Below are 22,134 nucleotides of genomic sequence, written 5' to 3'. Positions count from 1 at the left end.
ATAAGTTTAGTATGGCACACGGTTCTAAACCGCATACGCTTTCAATCTATGGATGCCTTATTAACACCAAACATTGAAAGACTAGCGAAATCCAAACGCTCAAGAGCTCTCAGTGCTCCATCCCGCTCAGAGCTCTCTCTCTCTCATCACATCCAACAACTATGGTCTAGAGTTATCTTCACCAAACGAGACTCTCCGGCAGCTGTAACACCATCAGCGGGGTCCACGACAGCGATCACCTTCTCGTCCAAGAACTGACTATTGTAGATTTGTACTCCAATAAATGTGTGTTTTTTGAACTGGCATAAATTAATTAATTTAATTGCATGATTGAGTTATTCATTTTCCTCCCCTAAGCGAAGCAGATCCTACCCCTATCCCTATTTTCCTACCACAACCGTGAACGTAAGAAGGTAGAAAAGGTGCTTGAGTTGTATGGCGCATCTGAACTCGTCTGTGAAATAAAAATGGCGCATGGTATGCAAAAGGTTGGCTACCCCTGAATAGAGTTTCATTATTTATGCACTTTAATATTATGTAAGTACCTAAGTAATACGGTACATAAGTGATTTTGGTCTTAAAAAAAATAATATTTAAAATTATTCAGTAATTCATTTTTAATTTGATTAGTTTTTTATTCATAATTACCCGCAATGGCCTCGGATTTCAATCCCGGGTTCGACAAAATTTACATGTTGTTTTTCAATGTTTGATTGGACCAGGGCATGGACCTGGTAGTAAGTGGCTAAAATCAATTTTTCGTAAAGATGTGGCCTAGATTCAGACAGGATTGTAATGCCAAATGAAATTTAGTTTAATAATTTTTATATTTATTTTTATTGTAAGTACTAAAAAAATTCTCTCCGCTCGTCAGTTTGCATCTAATACTTAACTTTTTCTCTCTGTACAGTTTAGAAAAAAATACTAATGAACCTAATTAAATTACTTTTTATTCTATAAATAGTAATTGAATATACAATAGATTTAAGAATACAATACCAATTCTTTTTATTGAAAATAAATAATTTTGAAAAACCTCAGAAAACTTTAGACTTTACTCAGTTCGGTTCCGGTTTCTTATCATCGACACATCACCGTTCACACAAATGGATCTTGTTGGCACAAAAGAAAAAAAGGCTGTCGATCATAGACTATAGATACATATAGACGCCACCCGTTGCATTGCTAAATGAAGCTACGTGCCGTGCGTTTGGTTTGTGGGCGAGCGAACGCATTCGCCTATAAATGTTCGAGACCATAGACCATTTCGCTAGTGCTCGCCCAAAGTGCTCGCACTAGACGCTCAGAATTAAAATATAATTTTCTGTTTTTTTACGTTATATAGTATTTTTAAGCGGTCAAAATGCAACCAATTAGGTAAATATATCCATAATTTAAGTTATTTTAAAGAAACACTAGGTCACTGATATTAAAATAAATAATAATATACAAATAAATTGTCACGAACATGTATCAACTTATCTATGAAACGTAATACCATCTTCTTGCTTATCAGTACGGCTACCATATTTTAATACAACATGCAGAACCACCTTTCCTACTTAATTAACTAAAAATATTTACCACTGACTTTATGTTTAACACAGAAAATAGCAAAGTTAGCAACACGAACAACACGCTACGTGAAGCGATTCAGCACTATTTGCCGGCGATATTTTTGGAAACCAACTTAAAAATATGTAGACCTTTTATCTTACTCTAGCGCGTGTCGCAGAGATTATAAGGGCGCCGAATACTTTCTCACTCGCACTCATGCATCGTTTTTGTTCAGGCCTTGCTGTCGATGAAGATATATGGCTGCCAATATTGTATTACGTGATTTCACAGCTCCTTTTTTACCCTCAATTAAACTTAAGGATTGCAATACCGGTTTTACAAAACCAGTATCCCAGTATTTTTTGATACTGAAATGTCGGTTTTAAAAATCAGATAATACCGATATATTCGGCAACGAAAGTGGAAACCAAATGCATTATTATTTATGTTAAAGATTTAACATGACTGTATTTTTGTCGGGTTACGCGATGTCTGGTTTACTTCTGTTGCCCTTCAACGCCCTTGGAGACCAGCAATGACACGTGCTATAAAATATTAATATTTTAAAGACATTTGTATATACATATATATTGGCTGATACTTCTGTTTTTTCCATATATTTCACGAATACTGACATTCAATCGAAATTACGAAATACCGGTATTAGTATTTTCATTCGGTATTGCAATCTCTAATTAAACGGATTCTTCAATTTGTAAAAGAGAACATGGACAACGGCGTAGATTAAGTTCACATTCGCTAAACTGTTTTGTGGCCACTGATCAGTGACATCCCGTGTGAGTAGGCAGGTCATGCGTTGCATATGGCACATTATAAAGGGCGGCGAATGTAGGAACTTTTGAGAACAACAGCATTTTTCTATGAAGTAGACGATGCGGTCGGTTTCTCAGTAGAATAAAATATAATTTATAATATACCAAAAAACTGATATAGCTATGTCATTGTTTTTATGCACATATTTCAATGTGTAGATAATGTAGAGAATCCCCTTTGCTTTAACCTTCGCAATATACGGCAGTAAATCCTGGTGTGTGCTCTGTCTGTCTCCACCATTATTTTCCACCATCTCATTCATATTCATGTCCCAGAGAACTCTAGTCTGATACAATGTGAATATGAGTTAAGTAGTATTTTCATTTTATTTTTTCGAATAAAACCATACATACTAATAAAAACTATATTTACATTTTATTGGTTTGGTTGGTTTTATTATATTTAAATATTATCTATTTATTCGGTAGGTAGGTAAACAAAACTTTCTTGATTATGCATTAAAAACAAATTCGAAAAAAAAACAAAGATGATAGGTACATATATTTTTTATTAGAAAAATGTATAAAATTGTTTTTATAATAAAAATATAATTCCACTATTTTTAATTGTACGTTTTAAGCAGACAGCACTTGAATACATTATGAATACAACATACATAAAACTTGTTTTTATTTGAACTATTTAAAGAAAATATATCCTCGTTCTGGGTTTCACGTTCGTTTGTGCGAAACTAATAAATACTAAAACTTTTACACAACTTTTGGTAATAGTTTTAATTTTTAAGATCTAAAATTCTAAAAGGTACTTATAACTTATTATATTTTTCAAAACTAAATAAATGATATTTTGTAAATACTTATTTTACTGGATTTAAAACTTGAAGAAACTGTCTTCAAAATTATATTTTATTATGAATGAAACCCAAAAAAATGTTGAACAGAATAATATTATCTCGATATTTATGTTGATAGAGTTTATTTTTTTAGTTATACCGACATAAATTAAATTTAGTTAAATATAATTATTTTTAAATGCGAAAACATCATAATTGTGCTAAGTCAATATCTACTTTCAATTAAACTTCGAGGCGACAATATCTGGTTTGGATGAAGTTATATTCAATTATATTTTTAAACATTATGTATTTTAATTTGGTACTGAATACAAAATAATGAAAACTAAAAAACTTTAATTAACATGTCAGATCCTAGGTGAAGCACATGGGCCTAGACAGAGTTAGTAATAAACGTTTTACGAAGAATAGTTAGTTATTCATTCACCTGACTGGATCAAATTAATACACGTTGAAAAATCAACATGAAATCATAAACCAATCAATCCACAGCTTTATATTTATACTAAGTCGGCCGTTCTACAAGCTAAGTCAACACGAGTAGCAAACAATGCAACTAAAAAGCTATTATCCTTACATACTACGTTAAATTATGTATAATACATTTTGTATGTGTAATTTTGCTAAATATTTTATGTTATTTTTTAATTTGGGAGCCCCCCCCCCCCCACCGTCTTCGAGGGGCACCTACTCAGGTTGTCGCTGAAACTCCTGCGACTGGACAATCGGCCAATGTAATGCATTTGCCATCATTTCTGATGTAGCCAAGTTTGCAAAAGCAGCCACTTTTGCAAGATGTACTACTGCAGGTGGGGTTTTGATTTTGGCAAGTGGCCTCACAACTTGGTCCACACTCCAAGTATTCTTCATTGGGACATTTGCATGAACCTGTAAATAACAAAAATAATACAAATTTAAGATATTATGTCGGAGACTAAATCAAAAATGTAGGCTTCATTCTATACTTAGGTACCCCTGTTACAGCGGTGGCGAATGTATGGTACGCGAAAGATTATCCTGGAAAACAAGACACTGTCCCGGATCAGTTGAATCTCATTTTTAAAAGACACCAACCGTATTTAGGGAATAAGCTACCTGGTCGAAAAACATAATTAATTGTTATGATTAGCTAAATATTCATTTGTGACGAGCAAGTCCGTCCTAAGTTACTCGGCTGCCCCTGTGCGATGTTCAAAAAGGGCTTATATCCCAATAGGTTAAACAGTACTTCTTCAAATTAAGATATCAATGGCAGGCCAACGTTTTCTTTTTATTTGTCAGTATTTATAAATGTATATTTTCCATATAGTTACCAATTTAACCACATTAAAATAGATTCTGGAATCGCCTGATAAATAAATAAATACAATAATAGTTTTACTCCCACCACTATTGTCGTAGTTATTTTTAGTTTAGTTATAGTCAAACTCACAGCATTTTTTTTGTAGTACACATGTGCCTGATCCATCCTTGACGTAACCCTTTTTGCAGAGGCACTCAGGATAGCACCTGTCCACGAATTTGCAACTTTGAGGTTCCTGGTGCAGGATACTTGAACAGCTCGGCGTGCATTTCTCTCCACATTTTGAAAATACCTCATTAGGATGAGCATCACATACGAAGGGAGCTATTAAACCATGCAAAGTATTTATTAGTACATCAAGTAAGACATCAAGCTTATAAGATGATAATAGGATATAGCAAGTGGTGGTAATAAAAGATAAGAATAGCTTATCGTACTTACAATAATTCAAAATTTATTAATCCCAATTGACCGAGTATAGTAAATTCGTTAAATAGTTTCATGTACCAACCGGTTGAAATTATAAGAGAACCTGACCGGCAGATAAACTGAAGTTTCTAACATGTGCCGGATAAGCATAAAACATTGTGGTACCAATTAGGGATTGCAATACCGAAAGAATATAGCAATACCGATATTTCGGTATTTCTAATGGAATACCGGTATTCGTTTAAATATAATATAGAAACATATCGTACTTATCTATAAATATATCTCTCTCAAATTCAACGCTCGTTGGATGTATTATGAAGTTCTATCAATAGTTATAGAATAATTGGGAATATTTGCCACGAATGTTTTGACAATTCTATAAGTACCTATAAATTATTAATATTATTTAAATTTTGTTGATATCAGTCAATATATTGGCGTTTTGGCATTATAAAACTTTAATATACAATATAGTACCTACTAGCAAAGAATGAAAATATAATATTAAATTCATTTACTGAAAATATACATGTATATGCTTTCTTAATACCGAAAATACCAGTATTAAGGATTTTTAAAACCGATATTTCGGTTTCAGTGAATAATTGAATACCGGTTTTAAAATACCGGTATTGCAATCCATAGTACCAACAACACTGCGCCGCCAACTCTGCATAGGGACAACTGGACGTCGGCGAAAGTAAAGCGTCAATTACATTGAGCTACTTTACGAGCTGTTTGTTGGCGAATTTAATAGCGGGCGATTCAGCTACTGCGATTATGATGATGACACACAAAACTTTCCATTTGCTGAGAAGCCACAAGCCAGCGACTATTTTGACAGAACGTAGTTCGTTTTTTCACCGGGAGGTTGCTACTGCGCTCTATTGCGCAGACGCAGTAGGCCCACACGCCGACGTGTAGCGTGTAAAGTTAACCGGCTTTCAACTTCTCTCGGTGGAGTGTTTACAATCTGCTTGTTAGCTTGTTCGATGATTACACTGGGCGACTTTACAGGCAGATTGTAAATTCGCCAACAAACAGCTCATAAAGTAGCTCAATGTAATTGACGCTTAATGACGAATAAAATACGTGTAGAAATTCACTTGAAACTATGATTAGAAAAGCAAATAAACTGGTTTTAAACCAACTTTACTTTTTAGTAGTTGTCAATACCAAAATTACCTATAATAACAAAGTATTATAAAGGACATATGGATAAGTTGACGCTGTTTTTACTAATTTATGTAGCTCTTGGTAATCCAGATGCCGCCATTAAATTTGCACAGATCCTTGATACTACAATAAAAACATATTTCTTTGAGCAAAGTTTGCAATTCTAGAAAATAGAATTTTCCAGGAAATTCAGATCTGCTTTTCAGAACTCAACACGTGTCAGTTAGACGCAAAAGTCGTGAGAAAAAATATTAAAAATCTCTCAATACAATACAATACTGAAATAGTTGACTAACGGCATTCTGACGGCAATATACATCCTTTATTGGTCAATACATATCCTGCGATACACTGACATCCAGGTTGGCAGGACGTGGTAGGTGGTGGACAGGTTGAAGGACCATTTCGATCAGGACATCTCTCTGGACATTGATCCGCACATGATGTGTAATATTGGTTTTTACATGGGCATCGCCTATCCTCTGTAAGTTGATAAATATTATTTTAAGTGTGAATCGAACGGGAATAAAATTAAACTACTCGTAAAATATTTTGTTATCAGTCGTAAGCAGATATGTAAGCAAAGATTACATCAGATAAATCTTAAGAAGCTACATGCATTTATCATCAAAGATATTTTTCAACAATTATTATAACGTTTTCAAAATATTTTCATTTATTTAATACTTATTATGTGTAAATGTTTTCAAATTTTACTTATCTAATTGTTATCAGAATACAAAACAGCTTGAATTCCAAGTATCCACTCTTACACACAATAAGATGGCCAAAGGAAAAACTCGTGTTCAATTTGTAATAGTTTAGCAATTTGAATATGTTGTCAACTTACTGGGACATTGTGATTCCTTTATACAAGTGTCATCGTTTTTACTTTTCTTCACGTATCCATATTTGCAGGAGCACCCGGCTACGCATTGACCAGTGCAAACAGGTTCTCGGTCGTCGCAACTTACTGCGCAGTGTTTACACGCAAGGTACTCTGCATTCGGGTCTTTGCATTTCGAACCTAGAATAATATCTCCAGTACAATATAGGATTTAGTAGAAGGCTTTTCTTTGACGCAGATGAGTCAATCGATTCAATATTTAAAAAGACGGTTCGCAACACTTAAAAAAGTCATACAATTACTAAATTATATCATCAATGACAGTTGGGGTGGAGACGAAAAGACAATTACGAGCGTGGCTCACACATTGTACTGTCCATCAAATTGGCTCGCCTTAGATAGCAGGCCCACATACACAATATGGACGCGTCACGCATTACAAATAAATTGACATTCGAAAAGCCAACAGGCAAACGAAGACCTGGTTAATCTCATACAATATTGAGGGATAGTGTCAAGTTGGATTTATAGACCTTGGTTATCCAAACTGGAGGGCAGTGACTTTGGACATACCTGGATGGAGGCAGATACTGGAGGAGGCTACATCCATACAGGGTTGCAGCGCCAAAAAGAAGAAGAGGAGAAATAATATAATATTATTATATTGCTGATGTAGGGCTAATTATTTAATATGTAGTGATTTAACCCCCACTACTTTATAGATGTGATCGTTTACAATGTGTGGCCTGATATCTCCCCAAATAATGTGGCGTCTTTATAATATGTCTATGTAATATGGTTAAATTATTTGTTAATTATGTAAATTTTGATTTTCAGTGATGATATGGGACCACTTGGCCTAGGGTCGTATGCATGAGATTCCCAAATACTTTATAGGCTAAATACTGCTCGTCATAATGTGTCACAGTGTCCATATAATGGCAAACTTATTTATAAATATAAATTTCATTCCCCGATCATTAATTTAGAATTTTGAAATTGTAATGTGTCTGAAAGTGTGCAAATGGTACCATATAAATTTAATAATTATGAATGAATAATTATTATGAACTTTAAATAATTTATCAGTTATTTTATCACATTTATTTTATAATTCTACTGTATGAAAGGATAGAGTATTCCCAGTAAACATTGCCATTTGCACAGTTATATTATGACTAACTTCACTTCAATCACTTATATTATAAGATGTCAAAACGGATTAAAAATAAATGAATGAATGTAATGAATAAACAGCACGACTAGGAACTGTTTTTAAAGTTTTCAAATGTTTTACAGAGTCTACAAAATGAACGAGGGCCTCAAGCAAACGTTTCTTGTAATGAATGCATTATTAAAATGACATTTGAAAGTGACAGATGAAGCAGCCATTTTGAATGACGTGTGACGTCAGATTGCTTACGTCACAAATAGTGCTATACCCTATATGGTGGAAAATCGGTTAAATAGCTTATAAAGAATTTCGGAATCTCATACATACGGCCCCATAGGCAACAAACTATATGCGTGGTGTGAATACTAGAGATGGTCGTGTAAAGGGTTAATAAAGTTTATAGTAAGTAAGTACCTGTTTATAATACAATATACTACTGCTACAGCAGAAATAAATTAATGTTATGTACATACAATTTCTTATATTTGGTGGTAATTAGACGTGGTATTTTTCGTTTTCTAACATAATACATTAGTTCAATACGTTCAAAGTCGTTAAGTAATGAACGACACTTAGAGTAGGGATCCGCATGTGTATGGCGGCTCTGCATTCAACCAACTGCCGTGTGGATATTACCAACGCTGAATTTTGTGAAGACTAAATGCTGCTTCTTCAAAGCATACGCGTTACCTATGCGACATTTTAACAGTACCTACCGAAGATCTCGAATTTTGAGCTTTGAGAATCGATGTCTCCGCCAGAACTTAAGGGCGGACGTGCTCAGTGTGGATCAAAATGGAGCTTTTTTTTCTATTTTCAAAGCATGATCCTGGACATACCTTAAACTTTGTAGATAATCTATTTGTATAATTTTGAAGCCTTATTATCCTTTATATTTATTTTAAACATTAATTTGATGACTGCATAAAGTATTTTTATTACATATAATAGTATTCTTTTAAACTTCTCGCTCTAATGTTTTAGAATATAGTCATATTTCGGTACATAACTGTGCAGTGGTGTTAAGATTTTTTACATTTATTAATTTTTAAACGCATTTATAAAACCATTAATATACTTTATGACGAGAAAATTTTAGTAAAATATTTACGATAAAAAATTATATTGATAATCTCTGTGATCCCAAATTTGACAAGAATTAGGCATTTTATTATTTAGAAAATGGGCGAGATTAACACATTTGAAGATAATTCTAATGATACTCATTATAAGCTATGTTGGGATTTGATTCAAATCAAATTTGGGATCACAGAGATTATCAATTTAATTTTTTATCGTAAATATTTTACTAAAATTATCTTGTCATAAATTATACTAATGGTTTTATAAATGCGTTTAAAAATTAATAAATGTAAAAAATCTTAACACCACTGCACAGGTGAGATGTAGCGATCAATTAAGGGGTAAAGGGTGCAATAAGTAAATCAGTAGTAAGAGTGAGTTTTTACCACAGTGTCGGTTGGGCGGCGTCTCGGCGGTTATCAATGTCACTAGAACCAACATGAAAATGACTACTAATTTGATAGACATCTTCCTAATACCCCTGTCTGAAGGATTGTTGTGATATTTTTGATACTTCTGCTTTTTATAAGATGTTAATGCCTACTTCTTCAATTGTAGGTCATGTAATTAATACCAATTTATTTATTTGCATTACTCGTGTAGTAAAAAACCATGTTTTTATTTGGAATGACAGAACCAGATTGGTATATCAGTATTGCTAATAGCCCGTGTTCAGAATTTAGACTATGTATTTAGTTGGTTGCGTATATATTATAGAGGAATAATTTACGCAAAATATTACAATTACAATTTTATATAATATTAACCATGTCCGTTCCAAAGAAGATCGTATGAGTCTCCACTGAGTTGATATTATAAATGAAGTCAGGGGTTCCCCGGAAGAGTTTCAACCATATACCAAAGGCTAAACCGGAAGCTATTGCGTGGATTGGTTGCATAACTTTCCATTGTGACCTGTTGTAATTTTAAGCGATTGATTAAAGTAGGCCAGTTTGATTTTATTTAAATGGCGTGCTTTTAACAATTTGATATTTCTCCCTGCGAAAGCGCTAACACAAGCGGTTCGATTCCAGGCAGGTAGGTTTCTCGAGGCTTGTTTTTTTGCGCGTGGTTTTGAAGCGTGGTTAAACTGCTTCCATGATCTCATGAAAATTTTGAAAACAAGGAAAAAATTATTGAACGAATAAAAGATATACCTTAGACCAGAAACATGTTGAAAAATAGAATCTCAAGAACTCAATTGTCATGTTTAAACTTTTTTTAATAGCATTCTTCAAAACTATTTTTTTCCCATGATAAACTGTTCAGCACGCCAGACAGTCGAAAAATAATATTTGGAAAATTTTGGCACGCGTACGTAAAAAGGTTCGCCAACCCTGACTTAGATTGTTCGGCAGTTTTGTTTTAGATTTTGTTACTTACTACAATTCTTAATTTGCCTCTATGTGCTCCTCTCTTCCATGGGTAGATACTCCTTAAAGTCATGTAAATTCAATCATGTATGCATGTCGACCTTAGTTTTGAGTAACTGATCCTGAGATATTTTCAGTCGTAAACAAATGGTGCATAGGACTCCGTAATACGCATTATTAAGACCGTGTGTGGTGAGGGGTGGGCGTGGTTTGGTGGGTCGTTTCTTGCGTTTTTGAGATGTCTTTCTTTGTGAATGTTGAGGAACTGAAATGTAGCCTCAAATTGGGGAAGACGAAAGAGCTCGGTAAAATCATTATGTTCTTAAATCTAATTAGAGATGAGGCCTGAACAACGGATTCACACTCAGGGAAGAAGAGGCTATATGACAGACTTGGTAAAACAGATTTCTATACTAAAACTGTGATTGTTTTAAAATATAAAAAACCGGCCCTGTTGTGGGCCAACAATTATTGTGAATATCGACTGCTGTGTTTTTTTATTAATTGAAAGCATTTCTTAAACAGTAAAGTTGCTTGTAATATTTACAATGATCGTTTTATTAGTGCAGGTTTCAGATGATTATTTATTTGTTCTATTGCATTGCTGTCATTTACGACTGATACCTACATTATTTATTAGAATATTATCAACTCAACCTTCATGCCACTAAAATTCAATAGGTAGGCATATACTCATAAATCTTATATTGTTTTTCGTTCTTCATAATGATGTGGCAAGAATTAATATGCACAACACATATCAAAAGAATATACGCATCTATTTGTATTAAATTTTATCTGAATAGTACTTTTTAACTCTGTTTGATATTACTATATTGACCCCAGAATCAATCCAACTTTTTTTTATTTAGCTGTGTTATCCAGTATCTTATTTATGAAAAAGTAGGTACCTATACCTAGCAATTGTTCTAACTTATTAAATTAAAACTTAGTCTATGAAAAATATATAGAGTCTGTCTATTAAACACACACATACTTGATTCACACTAAACTATTAATTATTATTCTGGAAAAAAATTATAAGCCAACTAGTTATTATTTTTTAACACACACATATAATTATTATGTATTGTACAATATACGTCCTTAAATTCGCCAAATTATATGGATTTTACTGGAGAAATTGCTATAAAAGAAAGATAAACAAAAAATATTTAGATATACAAACTAATTGATATATTATATATATCGAAGACATATTATTACTAAGTATATGATCTATTCATCCAAACAGCGCTCGAAATGTAAAAGTTTACGAACCGGAGCGCTCGACAGTTTTCTGAAGAACAATACATAGTTATCAAATTTTATGTGTATTTCATAAAAATAAGTGTGTTAGATTTTATATTATGCCTATCTAGGTCAGACGGTCAAATTATTTTTTCCACGAGACGGAGCGATAATTTTACCGATTTCACGAACAGGAACGGCGCTCCGGTGCGCTCCGGTCCATTTCAAGCCCTGCATCCAAATTGTTTTGGTTATAATATGTTATAAATCACGGGTGGTCGAGTTATCTGTTATGGTGATTTCTTTTATTGTGTTAACTGTCAATTCATGGTGGAAATACATTGTTTTATTAATTTAATTTGATAAAATCACAAATTTTTATCGTACTTATTCCACTTTTATTAATTATATCTGGACCGGTTTCGTCCGCTTCAGAGGGACATTTTCAACTCTTCTTGACTTAATATATATATATATATACCTACATTGTAGGTACATACCGTGAGGTATCTACCAAATTTGTCTAATAGCTGACCAAAGAACGCATTAATATATTTTTTCATCACTATGTGTAATTTTATGTGCTTTAAAATGAGATATTTGTATTTATTTAAATGAGTAAACATCGCATTTATATGGATTTTCACTAATAGATTAAAAAAAAATACATACAATTTTTCGGAAAATGTTTTATTTCATGGGATGGAAAGCAGTCGATGTCTTTGGTGGAAAGATCTTGCGACTATGGATCGATACCAAGAGAAACAGGCATAGTAGGTACCGAAGTTTCAAACGTGGACTGTGTTGAAAAAGATACCTGGGCATCTAGGACAACCAATTGAGAAGATATTTGAAGGAAGCTCCCATCCTGAGTTGGTAATGTCAATGATATTTAGTAGTTGTTAATAATGGATATTAAGGGGGAGGCTTCTACCTACCAGAGACACCTAGCAAAAAATACGAAGCTTGCAATTTCAGACATTTTTTTGATAATTTACAATTTCAACTGTAGTAATAATAAATATGTATCTGAAAACATTAAAAAGATAAATATTTTTTATTTTAAGTCAAAGATAAACTTGCAATTATTGTAAAAAAATGTGAATTTGTTACATAGTTACGTACGCACTTACGTTATTATTACATTATATTGTATAGTCCTATTTATTATTAAAATTTAGTTTATTAAGTTTTCAATTTTTTCTCATACAGATTTTTAACTAATTCATAGTTTTAATATTTTTTATATTTATTAAAAAAGACATCGATTTTAATAAAAATATAAATGTGTATAACTTGAAATCCTTTTTATTTATATCAAATCGAGCTTAAATATTGGGACCATACCTAAATAAGATTCATAAATTTGACTGGTATTTCTATAATATAATTATTATTTTTCAAAATGGCTTTTTATTGACATTTTGTGTAGGTACGTAAGTTATTTAATGTTTCGTTACAAGTACGTGATTAAATTAATATACTACCTAATCATATTAAGTTTTGGAAATAATATAGAACTTTTGATTGGTTTATAAAAGTTTAATTGGTGTTTATAATATAATATTATTTCCATGTTTATACAAAAAAAATGTTAGTTACAAGTGACATGTCTATAGAAAGTAGTTACTTGTTACTTAGATAAATTTAGCAGTGCTAAGCCAAAAGGGCACAAGGGACGTTAAGGCGAATATGAGTAATTTATGGGCTAATTAAAAAAAATGCGTCAGTATCAATAATTCCACGATGAAGTTTTTTATCGAAACTCTATTTTCAAATCGCTACCATGAAAAGCTGAAAATTGTCGATCGAAAAACGGCGATTTTCTTTGATGTAGATGACGCAATCGATTTGTCAGAAGATTTAAAAGGGTGCCGCAATGGTTCAAACAATTATTAAATTATTCCAAGGTCATACAAATGCGTATTAAAAAAATGATTTCAACCCAAACCATAACAAATCCCTGCAACTAACGTCAAAGAGGCATACTTAAACAGACATGTACTTGTATGCAAAAAAATAAACTACTAACATTATTATGTGTCATTTTTATTATTAATTATTTTTGGTTACATCCTTATTCTAGGAAAGCGGAAGGCACATAAATATTTTTACTTGGTACATTTGCACGGTATTGAAATTTATAGATTTTATTTTATTTTTTATCGTGGGGGTTTCAAAATCAGTCAGTGTCTCGGGCATCCACCTAACTAAACCTGCCACCGGTGTTATTAATTATTATAAATATGTCTTGTCCATGTCGCTACTAAGTATAGGTATTTGCTATCTCTATAATAAATTCTGGGCTGGACAATCAGTCACCGGTACACATTTTCCACATTTTCTGATGTAGCCATATCGGCATAGGCAGCCACTTTTGCAAGATGTATTGTTGCAGGTGGGGAACGGATTTTCGCATGTGGACTCACAGAATGGTCCGCATTCCCAATATTCTTCGTTTGCTCCTTTACATGAACCTGAAAATAACCAAATCATTTTGGGTACATACCTAGTTAATAATTTACATATTAGTTATAACAGACGTGTCCAACGCGTCGATCGCTTAATGAATTTTGGCCAATCGCAGTCATGAAAATGTAAAAATAATTACAAGATAAAAACAACCTTTTATTTAAACAAACAAAATATATAGAATACTGAAATGTCATTTTGATTTCCATAGTAATGCACGTATATATTAATAATTTAGTTGCTAGGGCCCCAGACCCCTAGCAAACAATAATAGTGGATTGGATTACGGATTTCTTCCGAAATAACTTTTCATACAAAACAGAATTAACTGAAAATGAATTCAATTCTACTTAAAGATGGCTAAAAGTATTAAAAGAATGCATTGGCACCGTGTTCTGATATATTCTAAGAGTTTAAAATGTCTAGCTAGTCGGGAAGTTAGTTAAAAATCGATTGCAAGATTTGTACTGGATAAACAACCACCGTACAAACAAGAATACGAGATAAGAAAAACGTGGTAAAATAACGTATACACTGGGGATTCCAACATCGAATGGAATCACCAATACCGGTATTTTGGTATTTTCTATTGAATACCGTTATTAATACCGGTATTCGTAAAATATGTGAAAAAACAGAATTATCTATCAAGAAATACAGATATATTAAAATATTAATATTTTATAGCAAAAATATCTAAATATATATCTACATATTATATTATGTAAACATTTAAAAGTATGTAAAGGTCAAATACGTTAGAGATACTGGTGTTTACAAATACCTGGTAGTTCAACTATTGGTACATTCTTCTTCGAATGGTCTTTCAATAAATTTACATTATTAAATGTTCTTAGATGTGTATATTTTGCACTTTTACACTTTATCAATTTCTTTACTTTTATCCCGCAAGAAGTAAAACCAAACACAATGTTTCTCACTGTTTCAATAAAATTATATTTCTTTATTATAAGCTACTCTTTAGTACATAAACATCAAAAATTAGGCACAGGCAAGTCCATTATAGTGATACCCCCACGTTTCTACGTGTATGGAGGACCCCTTAAGGGCAAAGTACGAGTGAAGCTATGGATGCCACATTCATGTTTCTTATAGTCCGCCAAGCCAAATGTCCTTCCATCGCCGCTCGATGATAAAATGTTCTGTATTTATTAACTAAAAATGTAAAAAAATACTAGATGATTGAGATAAAGGTTGGTCACGTAGGATTAATATTTATATTCGTTTTCGAATATTTCAAAAGCCATACCTAATATTGTTCCTTTTGAGCCCAATTCTCCAAATTCATGTAACACGGCTACCTGGCCGAAATTCTAGCCAAAAAAAAACCCGAAACGGAGAGATAACCAGTGGTGATGACGGCAGGTCAGTAAGATCCAGCCTTCGATCCCTGACGGGCTTCGTGACCCGCTTAAAATATAATTTGTGCTGTTTACCTACTTTCTTTGAAAACGATTTCTGTATCAACAGGAAGCTATCCGGTTAGACAACACGTGTTTACTACGTACCGACTTCTTGTAGCGGTTAAGTGACGCGAATCGCGATTTGCTAGGCGCCCGGAGGTGTGTAGATAATTTAACAATCGAGAAATTAGCTTAGATAACTCTTCCATAAATAATAGTGTAGCCATGCGATCACTGTGAAAAAAAATATAAATGAATCGACCCGTAAAAATTTAATAATATTCAGCCATCTTTTGACCGACCTTTAATCTCAAATGTGTCTGTATGTTTATAAACTGTGAAAACTTAATAATTGTGTCCTGTGTATTGTGTTGTGTATGTAACTTTTTGTGAACCCTTATTAATAATAAAAACTGTTGACCTTTACGTCGATTAATTGGTGCGTTCGTCATTTTTATCATCCCGGCATCCTATATTTACCCCAACTGTCAAGACCCCGTACACTGAACGTGCTCTACCGAACTAAAAACCAGCTTCTATTGACCGCACTAAACAATTTACATCACTGAGCTAGTCGAAGGGTGGAAGCTGGTCGTGTGACTCCACGTATCGACCGACGGCAAGCCACCAGGGCGTCATTGACGCCCGGTCAACCAGAGAGTTGAGCGCAGAGGTCGGATCGGGCTGTGCGGCCCCGAATCCCCTCCCTACCCGGACTTCCGGGGTGTCAATCTAATATTTAAAAATTAATATTTGTGTGTTTGTGTGTTTGTTTGTTCGTATTTAATGCGCAGCCATACCGTTCATCCGATTGCGATAATACTTTGTAAACTTATTGCTTGCACTTGCGGAAAGAGTATAGGCTATACTAATATATAAAAATGAATGTCTGTCTGTCTGTATGTCTGTCTGTCTGTGTGTCTGTCCCGTATGCGTTCCTATACCATTCATCCGATTGCAATGAAATTTGGAAAGTGGTTGTATGCACACCCATAAAGGTTTCAAAATTAGAAAAATCATCATCTTCTTCTTCTTCTTCATTCTATTTTCGTTTATTCGTATGGTTCCAATACCATTCATCCGATTGCAATGCAATTTTGGTAAGTGATTGTATGCACATTCATGAAGGTTTTTGAATTAGAAAAATCATCATTTTCTTCTTTTTCTTCATTCTATCTTTTTTTATTCGTATGGTTCCTATACCGTTCATCTGATTGCGTTGAAACCTTCGTCAGTTGTTGCGTTAACACCCGCAAAGGTTTCTAAAATAGTACAACTATCTTCTTCTTCTTCTCCTTCATTTTATCTTCTTTTATTCGTATGGTCCCTATACCATTCATCCGATTGCAATAAAACCTTCGTCAGTTGTTGTGTTAACACCCGCAAAGGTTTCTGAAATAGTACAACCATCTTCTTCTTCTTCTTCATTTTATCTTTTTTTATTCGTATGGTCCCTATACTATTCATCCGATTGCAATAAAACCTTCGTCAGTTGTTGTGGTAACACCCGCAATGGTTTTTGAATTAGTACAACCATCTTCTTCTTCTTCTTTTTCTTCTATTCTATATTATTCTATTCGTATGCGTTCCTATTCCATTCATCCGATTGCAATAAAATTTTCGTCAATAATTGTGCCAACACCCGCGAAGGTTTCTGAATTAGTACAACCATCTTCTTCTTCTTCTTCTTCTTCATTCTATTTTCTTTTATTCGTATGGTCCCTATACCATTCATCCGATTGCGATGAAACCTTCGTCAGTTATTGTGGTAACACCCGCAATGGTTTTTGAATTAGTACAAGTATCTTCTTCTTCTTCCTTGGTTCCTATACCATTCATCCGATTGCAATGAAAATTTGGTAAGTGGTTGTATGCACATCAATGAAGGTTTCAAAATCATCATCTTCTTCTTCTTCTTCATTCTATCTTCTTCTATTCGTATGCGTTCTTATACCATTCATCCAATTGCGATGAAAATTTGACCAGTTGTTGCGCGCAAGCCCGCGAAGGTTTCTAAATTAGTACAACCATCTTCTTCTATTCGTATGCGTTCCTATACCATTCATCCGATTGCAATGAAACTTTGGTCAGTTGTCGTGCGCACGCCTGCAAAGGTTTCTGAATTAGTAAAACCATCATCTTCTTCTTCTATTCGAATGCGTACCTACACCATTCATCCGATTGCAATGAAACTTTGGTGAGTTGTCGTGCGCACGCCTGCAAAGGTTTCTGAATTAGTAAAACCATCATCTTCTTCTTCTATTCGAATGCGTACCTACACCATTCATCCGATTGCAATGAAACTTTGGTGAGTTGTCGTGCGCATGCCCACAAAGATTTCTGAATTAGAAAATCATCTTCTACTTCTATTCTTATGCGTTCCTATACCATTCATCCGATTGCAATGACATTTTGATCAAGTGTTGTGCCCTTGCCCGCAAAGGTTTCTGAATTAGTACAATCATCTTTTTCTTCTTCTATTTGTATGCGTTCTTATGCCATTCATCCGATTGTGATGAAATTTTGACCAGTTGTTGTGCGCACGCCCGCGAAGGTTTTTGAATTAGTACAACCATCTTCTTCTTCTTCTATTCGTATGCGTTCCTATACCATTAATCCGATTGCAATGAAACTTTGGTGAGTTGTCATGCGCATGCCCACAAAGATTTCTGATTTAGAAAATCATCTTCTTCTACTATTCGTATGCGCTCCTATACCATTCATCCGATTGCGATGAAACTTTTGTCAGTTGTTGTGCGCACACCTGCAAAGGTTTCTAAATTATTATTATATATAATACAAAGTTTGTTTGTTCCATCCAATTTTGATTTTTTTTTACTACATATTAATAACATTAATAACGTTTTCATATTTTGGATTCGATTTTAATTTAGTGTTCTTATGTTTGACCTTTACTCCTATTAGAATTATTTTCATATTGCCATATTGTATTACACAGATATTTTATTATTAAAAAAATAGTTACCTCTTATTATTTTTCAAATATCTAAGATAAATACAACCACGAAGCGACCCTGTGCGAAGCCGGGTACTTCAACTAGTAGTATATAATTATTATTCCATCATGAAATATTCGCTACTAAGGCTGAAGTTACTAATGATCATACAAACGAACGACGTAACCCGACAAAAAAAATACAGTCCCTTTAAACATTTCATATTAATTAGTAGGTACATTTTGTTACCACTTACAATACCGAATATAATATCGGTATTGTCTGATTTTTAAAACCGGTATTCCGGTATCGAAAAATACTGGAATATCGGTATTGCAATCCCTAATATACACGTAGTTGTAATGTAATATAATTTCATTAATATTTTGAAGAGGAAGCATTGACCAATCCTAATTTTATTTCCGTAACTAGCTTACTTGACAGTTTTTAATTAACACAAAAGAAACCCATGTGACTTTGTCGTATCACTTGATACGTATTGCATCACGTACGACATGTCGTATAAGTGAGAGAAAGAGATTATGTAAACTTAGGAGTATTTTCCCCTTACCGTCATGCAGTGGGCTCTTAGTTGGTTGATTAACGAAATGGGTACCCCAAAAAAAAGCAAAACTTACAATTTACGAATGGGACATTTGAGTATTTATTTGTGAGGATGAAAGATAATAATTAATGTTGTTGCTTAATTTACAACGACTAAGTGTTCTCAGTCAATAAAATACGTATATTTAAGTTGAAAAATGACTATGGACATTTGAACACAACCCTACTTGAAGATGGACATACATTAGTTTTAGTATTAGCTACAGTATTCCTAGTTCCATAAATCCGTACCTCAAACTGAGTCTATCTTAATTCCGATTTTGACGAAAAAGTCCCATAGTTATTTGATACAATTTAATTTTTTTGTATATTTATCAGAGCTGCGAAGAACCGTAATTTTTTTTCATTTTAGTTTTTGTTCTTGTTCAAGTAAAAATATATATATCGTTTCAGTTCCAGTTTTCGGTTCAGCTCCGAGTGATTAATTTTGAAATGTTGTTATTTGTATTACACTTTTATTTTCTACCATAATTTAGAACATTTTATGATACTTGTATGATAGAATACGAAACCAACGGTTATGCTGCACCGCACGGCCGTAGTCATACATTTTTATAATTATATATTATAAATTATGATAATTATGTCAAGAGGCGTGACGACAGCTGAACGACAATTGAAATGGGGGTAAGATCATGTTAACGCGTCTTTTTGAAGATATACCGAACCGAAAAATAACGATATTTTTTTCGGTTCGGTTCCGGTTTCCGTTCCAACAAAAATAATGATTTTTCCGGTTTTCGGTTCAGTTCCAGTTTGAATCCCTTAATTATTTATAACAAAAATACGAAATTCCTAAAATCATGAGTCGATTAATATTAAGCTCCCGATAAAATCTTAAATTGTGATTTCCTGAAAGTGTCCATTTCGGACTTCAGATACACTGGCTGTCAGGTGTAGAGCTATGTATGTGACTTAGCGAAGTGAAGGTTATAAGAAGTGATAATCAGTAAATAATCCGAAGAATGAACGTAAAATATATTTAATTTTCGAAGGTTAGTTTTTCATACACTGAGTCTGAGTCTTGTGGAAAGCTTCATACTAATAATTATTGTGCTCTGAGATTGGTTTAAAAAGGTTAAGATAAAAAAAAAACATGCACGAGAAGTCGGATTAGTGTTATAACTCTAAAATATTTTTAATATCTGGATGGAAATATACGTAATTGCAATTACAATTATGTACCTAAGTGAGGAAGTAACCAAAACAGGTACTTAAGTAAGTAAGTAAACAATATCTTTGTTAAATAATCAAAAATTAATGTTCTGAAATTGTTATAACGACCTGTGATAACTTACTACTTTGGTTTACTTATAATCAAACTTACTGCATTTCTTTTGTAGTGCACATCTGCCTGCTGCATCCCTGACGTATTCTTGCTTGCATATGCACTCCGGATAGCACCTTTCCTGTATTTTGCAGATTGCGGGTTCCTGGTTCAGTACACTTGCACAAGTCTGCCTACATTTCTCCCCGCATTTCGAATATACCTCGTTAGGATTTAAGTCACATACGAAGGGAGCTATTAAAACCGTGTAAATTATTGGTTAGAATAAACAGAATGACAATGGGATAAATTATATAATATTATATAGAGAACAAATAAAACTGGTAATAAATGACAAGTCTGAAGAAGCCTGTTTATCTGAATATTGGAAATGTAGAAGGATTGGTTATTCAAGGGTTTATAAGAGGACTTAACTTATAAATTAACTGGGTTTTATATTATCAAACCTAAACAGATATAACTAGGGCCCGGATTTATATGCTAGTGCATGCTTTGTTAGGGTGTATGCAAAGCTATGAGAGTTGCACAGAAATCCGTTTTGAAAGAAAAATAAAATTTTATTGTGCATATAAATGCATATTTGAGACGTTAGATCATATTTGAGACATAAGTGCATATTTCAGGGCTTTTTCTTTTATAATTTTACTTTTTTTTAAATTATTTTATCGAAATATTACTAAATTAGGTAGGTAGGTAAGTAATTAAATGCACTTGAATTTTTAATGGCATCACCGAGCTGTGGATTTATCAGAAAAAGTTAAGTCAACTCGGGCTCCTTTATTTAAATTTTGCGCAATCACCTCTGCAGACGTTAAGAGGTCGTTTTCCGCATATAAACAAAATATTGACAGATATGCGAAAAATTTTAATGTCAGAGCACAGTATTGTAACTTTTTTTCGGAGAAAAAAACAGCAAATAATATGTAGTATTTAGGAATAGTAGGTACCTAGTTAAGTGTGTCGTTTTTGTTTTTTAAAGTTGTGTATAGTTTACATTGCATTTCTTATTCAATTATTTTATACTTGTAAACAAACTATTTTTAAAATTGTAATTTATTGATTAACTTTATATTGATTATTTGTATTTTTTGTTATTGTATTATATTGATTGAGATTATTAATTTGTTATTCGATTTTTTATCAGTAATATTGGGTAAAGTGGGTATTTACATTTTTTTCCATAAAAATGTAAATTTTGAACTGCATATTTCTTTGGTTTTAGTGGATATTTTAATAATTTTAAGTGAATATTATGTGCATGCATATAATCATGTTTTTTGTTGCATATAAATCCGCTCCCTAGATATATCTAACTAGTCTTTTTTTAGTGGTTTTTGTGTAATTTGTGTAATAATTTGTGTAAGCTTATATAATATTTTAAAATGCCTAATATGTCACATTTGCTTTTTATTTCGTAATTTTAATTAATTTAATCTTAGTCGATTATCGTTTTTAAGTACTTTCCTGTGGAGATAAAAATTCGCCGTTTTTACACAACAAAGCTAGTGGGGTACATATTGTATTT

At 33.0% G+C, this 22,134-nt stretch overlaps 2 protein-coding genes across 2 annotated transcripts in view; both read right to left on the bottom strand.

Moving 5' to 3' along the window:
• Window positions 1–2,881: 2,881 nt before the first annotated feature.
• On the bottom strand, window positions 2,882–10,338 carry LOC147072826 (von Willebrand factor-like). The gene is made up of 5 exons (XM_085945807.1): window positions 9,607–10,338; window positions 6,967–7,143; window positions 6,413–6,598; window positions 4,638–4,832; window positions 2,882–4,093 (listed from the first exon to the last, which is right to left on the bottom strand). The coding sequence occupies exons 1-5, from the start codon at window positions 9,686–9,688 to the stop codon at window positions 3,897–3,899; spliced, it is 837 nt and encodes a 278-aa protein (XP_085801933.1). The 5' UTR covers window positions 9,689–10,338; the 3' UTR covers window positions 2,882–3,896.
• Window positions 10,339–13,207: 2,869 nt separating this feature from the next.
• LOC147072825 (zonadhesin-like) overlaps window positions 13,208–22,134 on the bottom strand; it is a 41,109-nt gene continuing 32,182 nt past the window's right edge. The window contains exons 13-14 of the mRNA XM_085945729.1: window positions 20,649–20,843; window positions 13,208–14,321 (exon numbers count right to left, since the gene is read on the bottom strand). Of these exons, the coding sequence (XP_085801855.1) occupies window positions 14,134–14,321; window positions 20,649–20,843 (383 nt within the window). The 3' untranslated portion in view covers window positions 13,208–14,133. The remainder of the gene's footprint in view (window positions 14,322–20,648; window positions 20,844–22,134) is intronic.

This window comes from Rhyacophila brunnea, unplaced genomic scaffold (genome assembly GCF_057557595.1).
Source record: "Rhyacophila brunnea isolate RB1 unplaced genomic scaffold, BYU_Rbru_1.0 scaffold_19, whole genome shotgun sequence".
NCBI lineage: Eukaryota > Metazoa > Arthropoda > Insecta > Trichoptera > Rhyacophilidae > Rhyacophila > Rhyacophila brunnea.
The sequence above is the reverse complement of the archived record's forward strand: the minus strand, read 5'-3'. Positions and strand labels throughout refer to the sequence as shown.

Excerpts from the sequence above, each read along its gene's own strand:
- LOC147072826 (XM_085945807.1), bottom strand. The coding sequence starts at position 9,688 with ATGTCTATCAAATTAGTAGTCATTTTCATGTTGGTTCTAGTGACATTG. Across the intron at positions 7,144-9,606 it reads GCCGCCCAACCGACACTGTG|GTTCGAAATGCAAAGACCCG; the intron begins GTAAAAACTCAC and ends ATATTATTCTAG. Across the intron at positions 6,599-6,966 it reads AAAGGAATCACAATGTCCCA|AGGATAGGCGATGCCCATGT; the intron begins GTAAGTTGACAA and ends ATCAACTTACAG.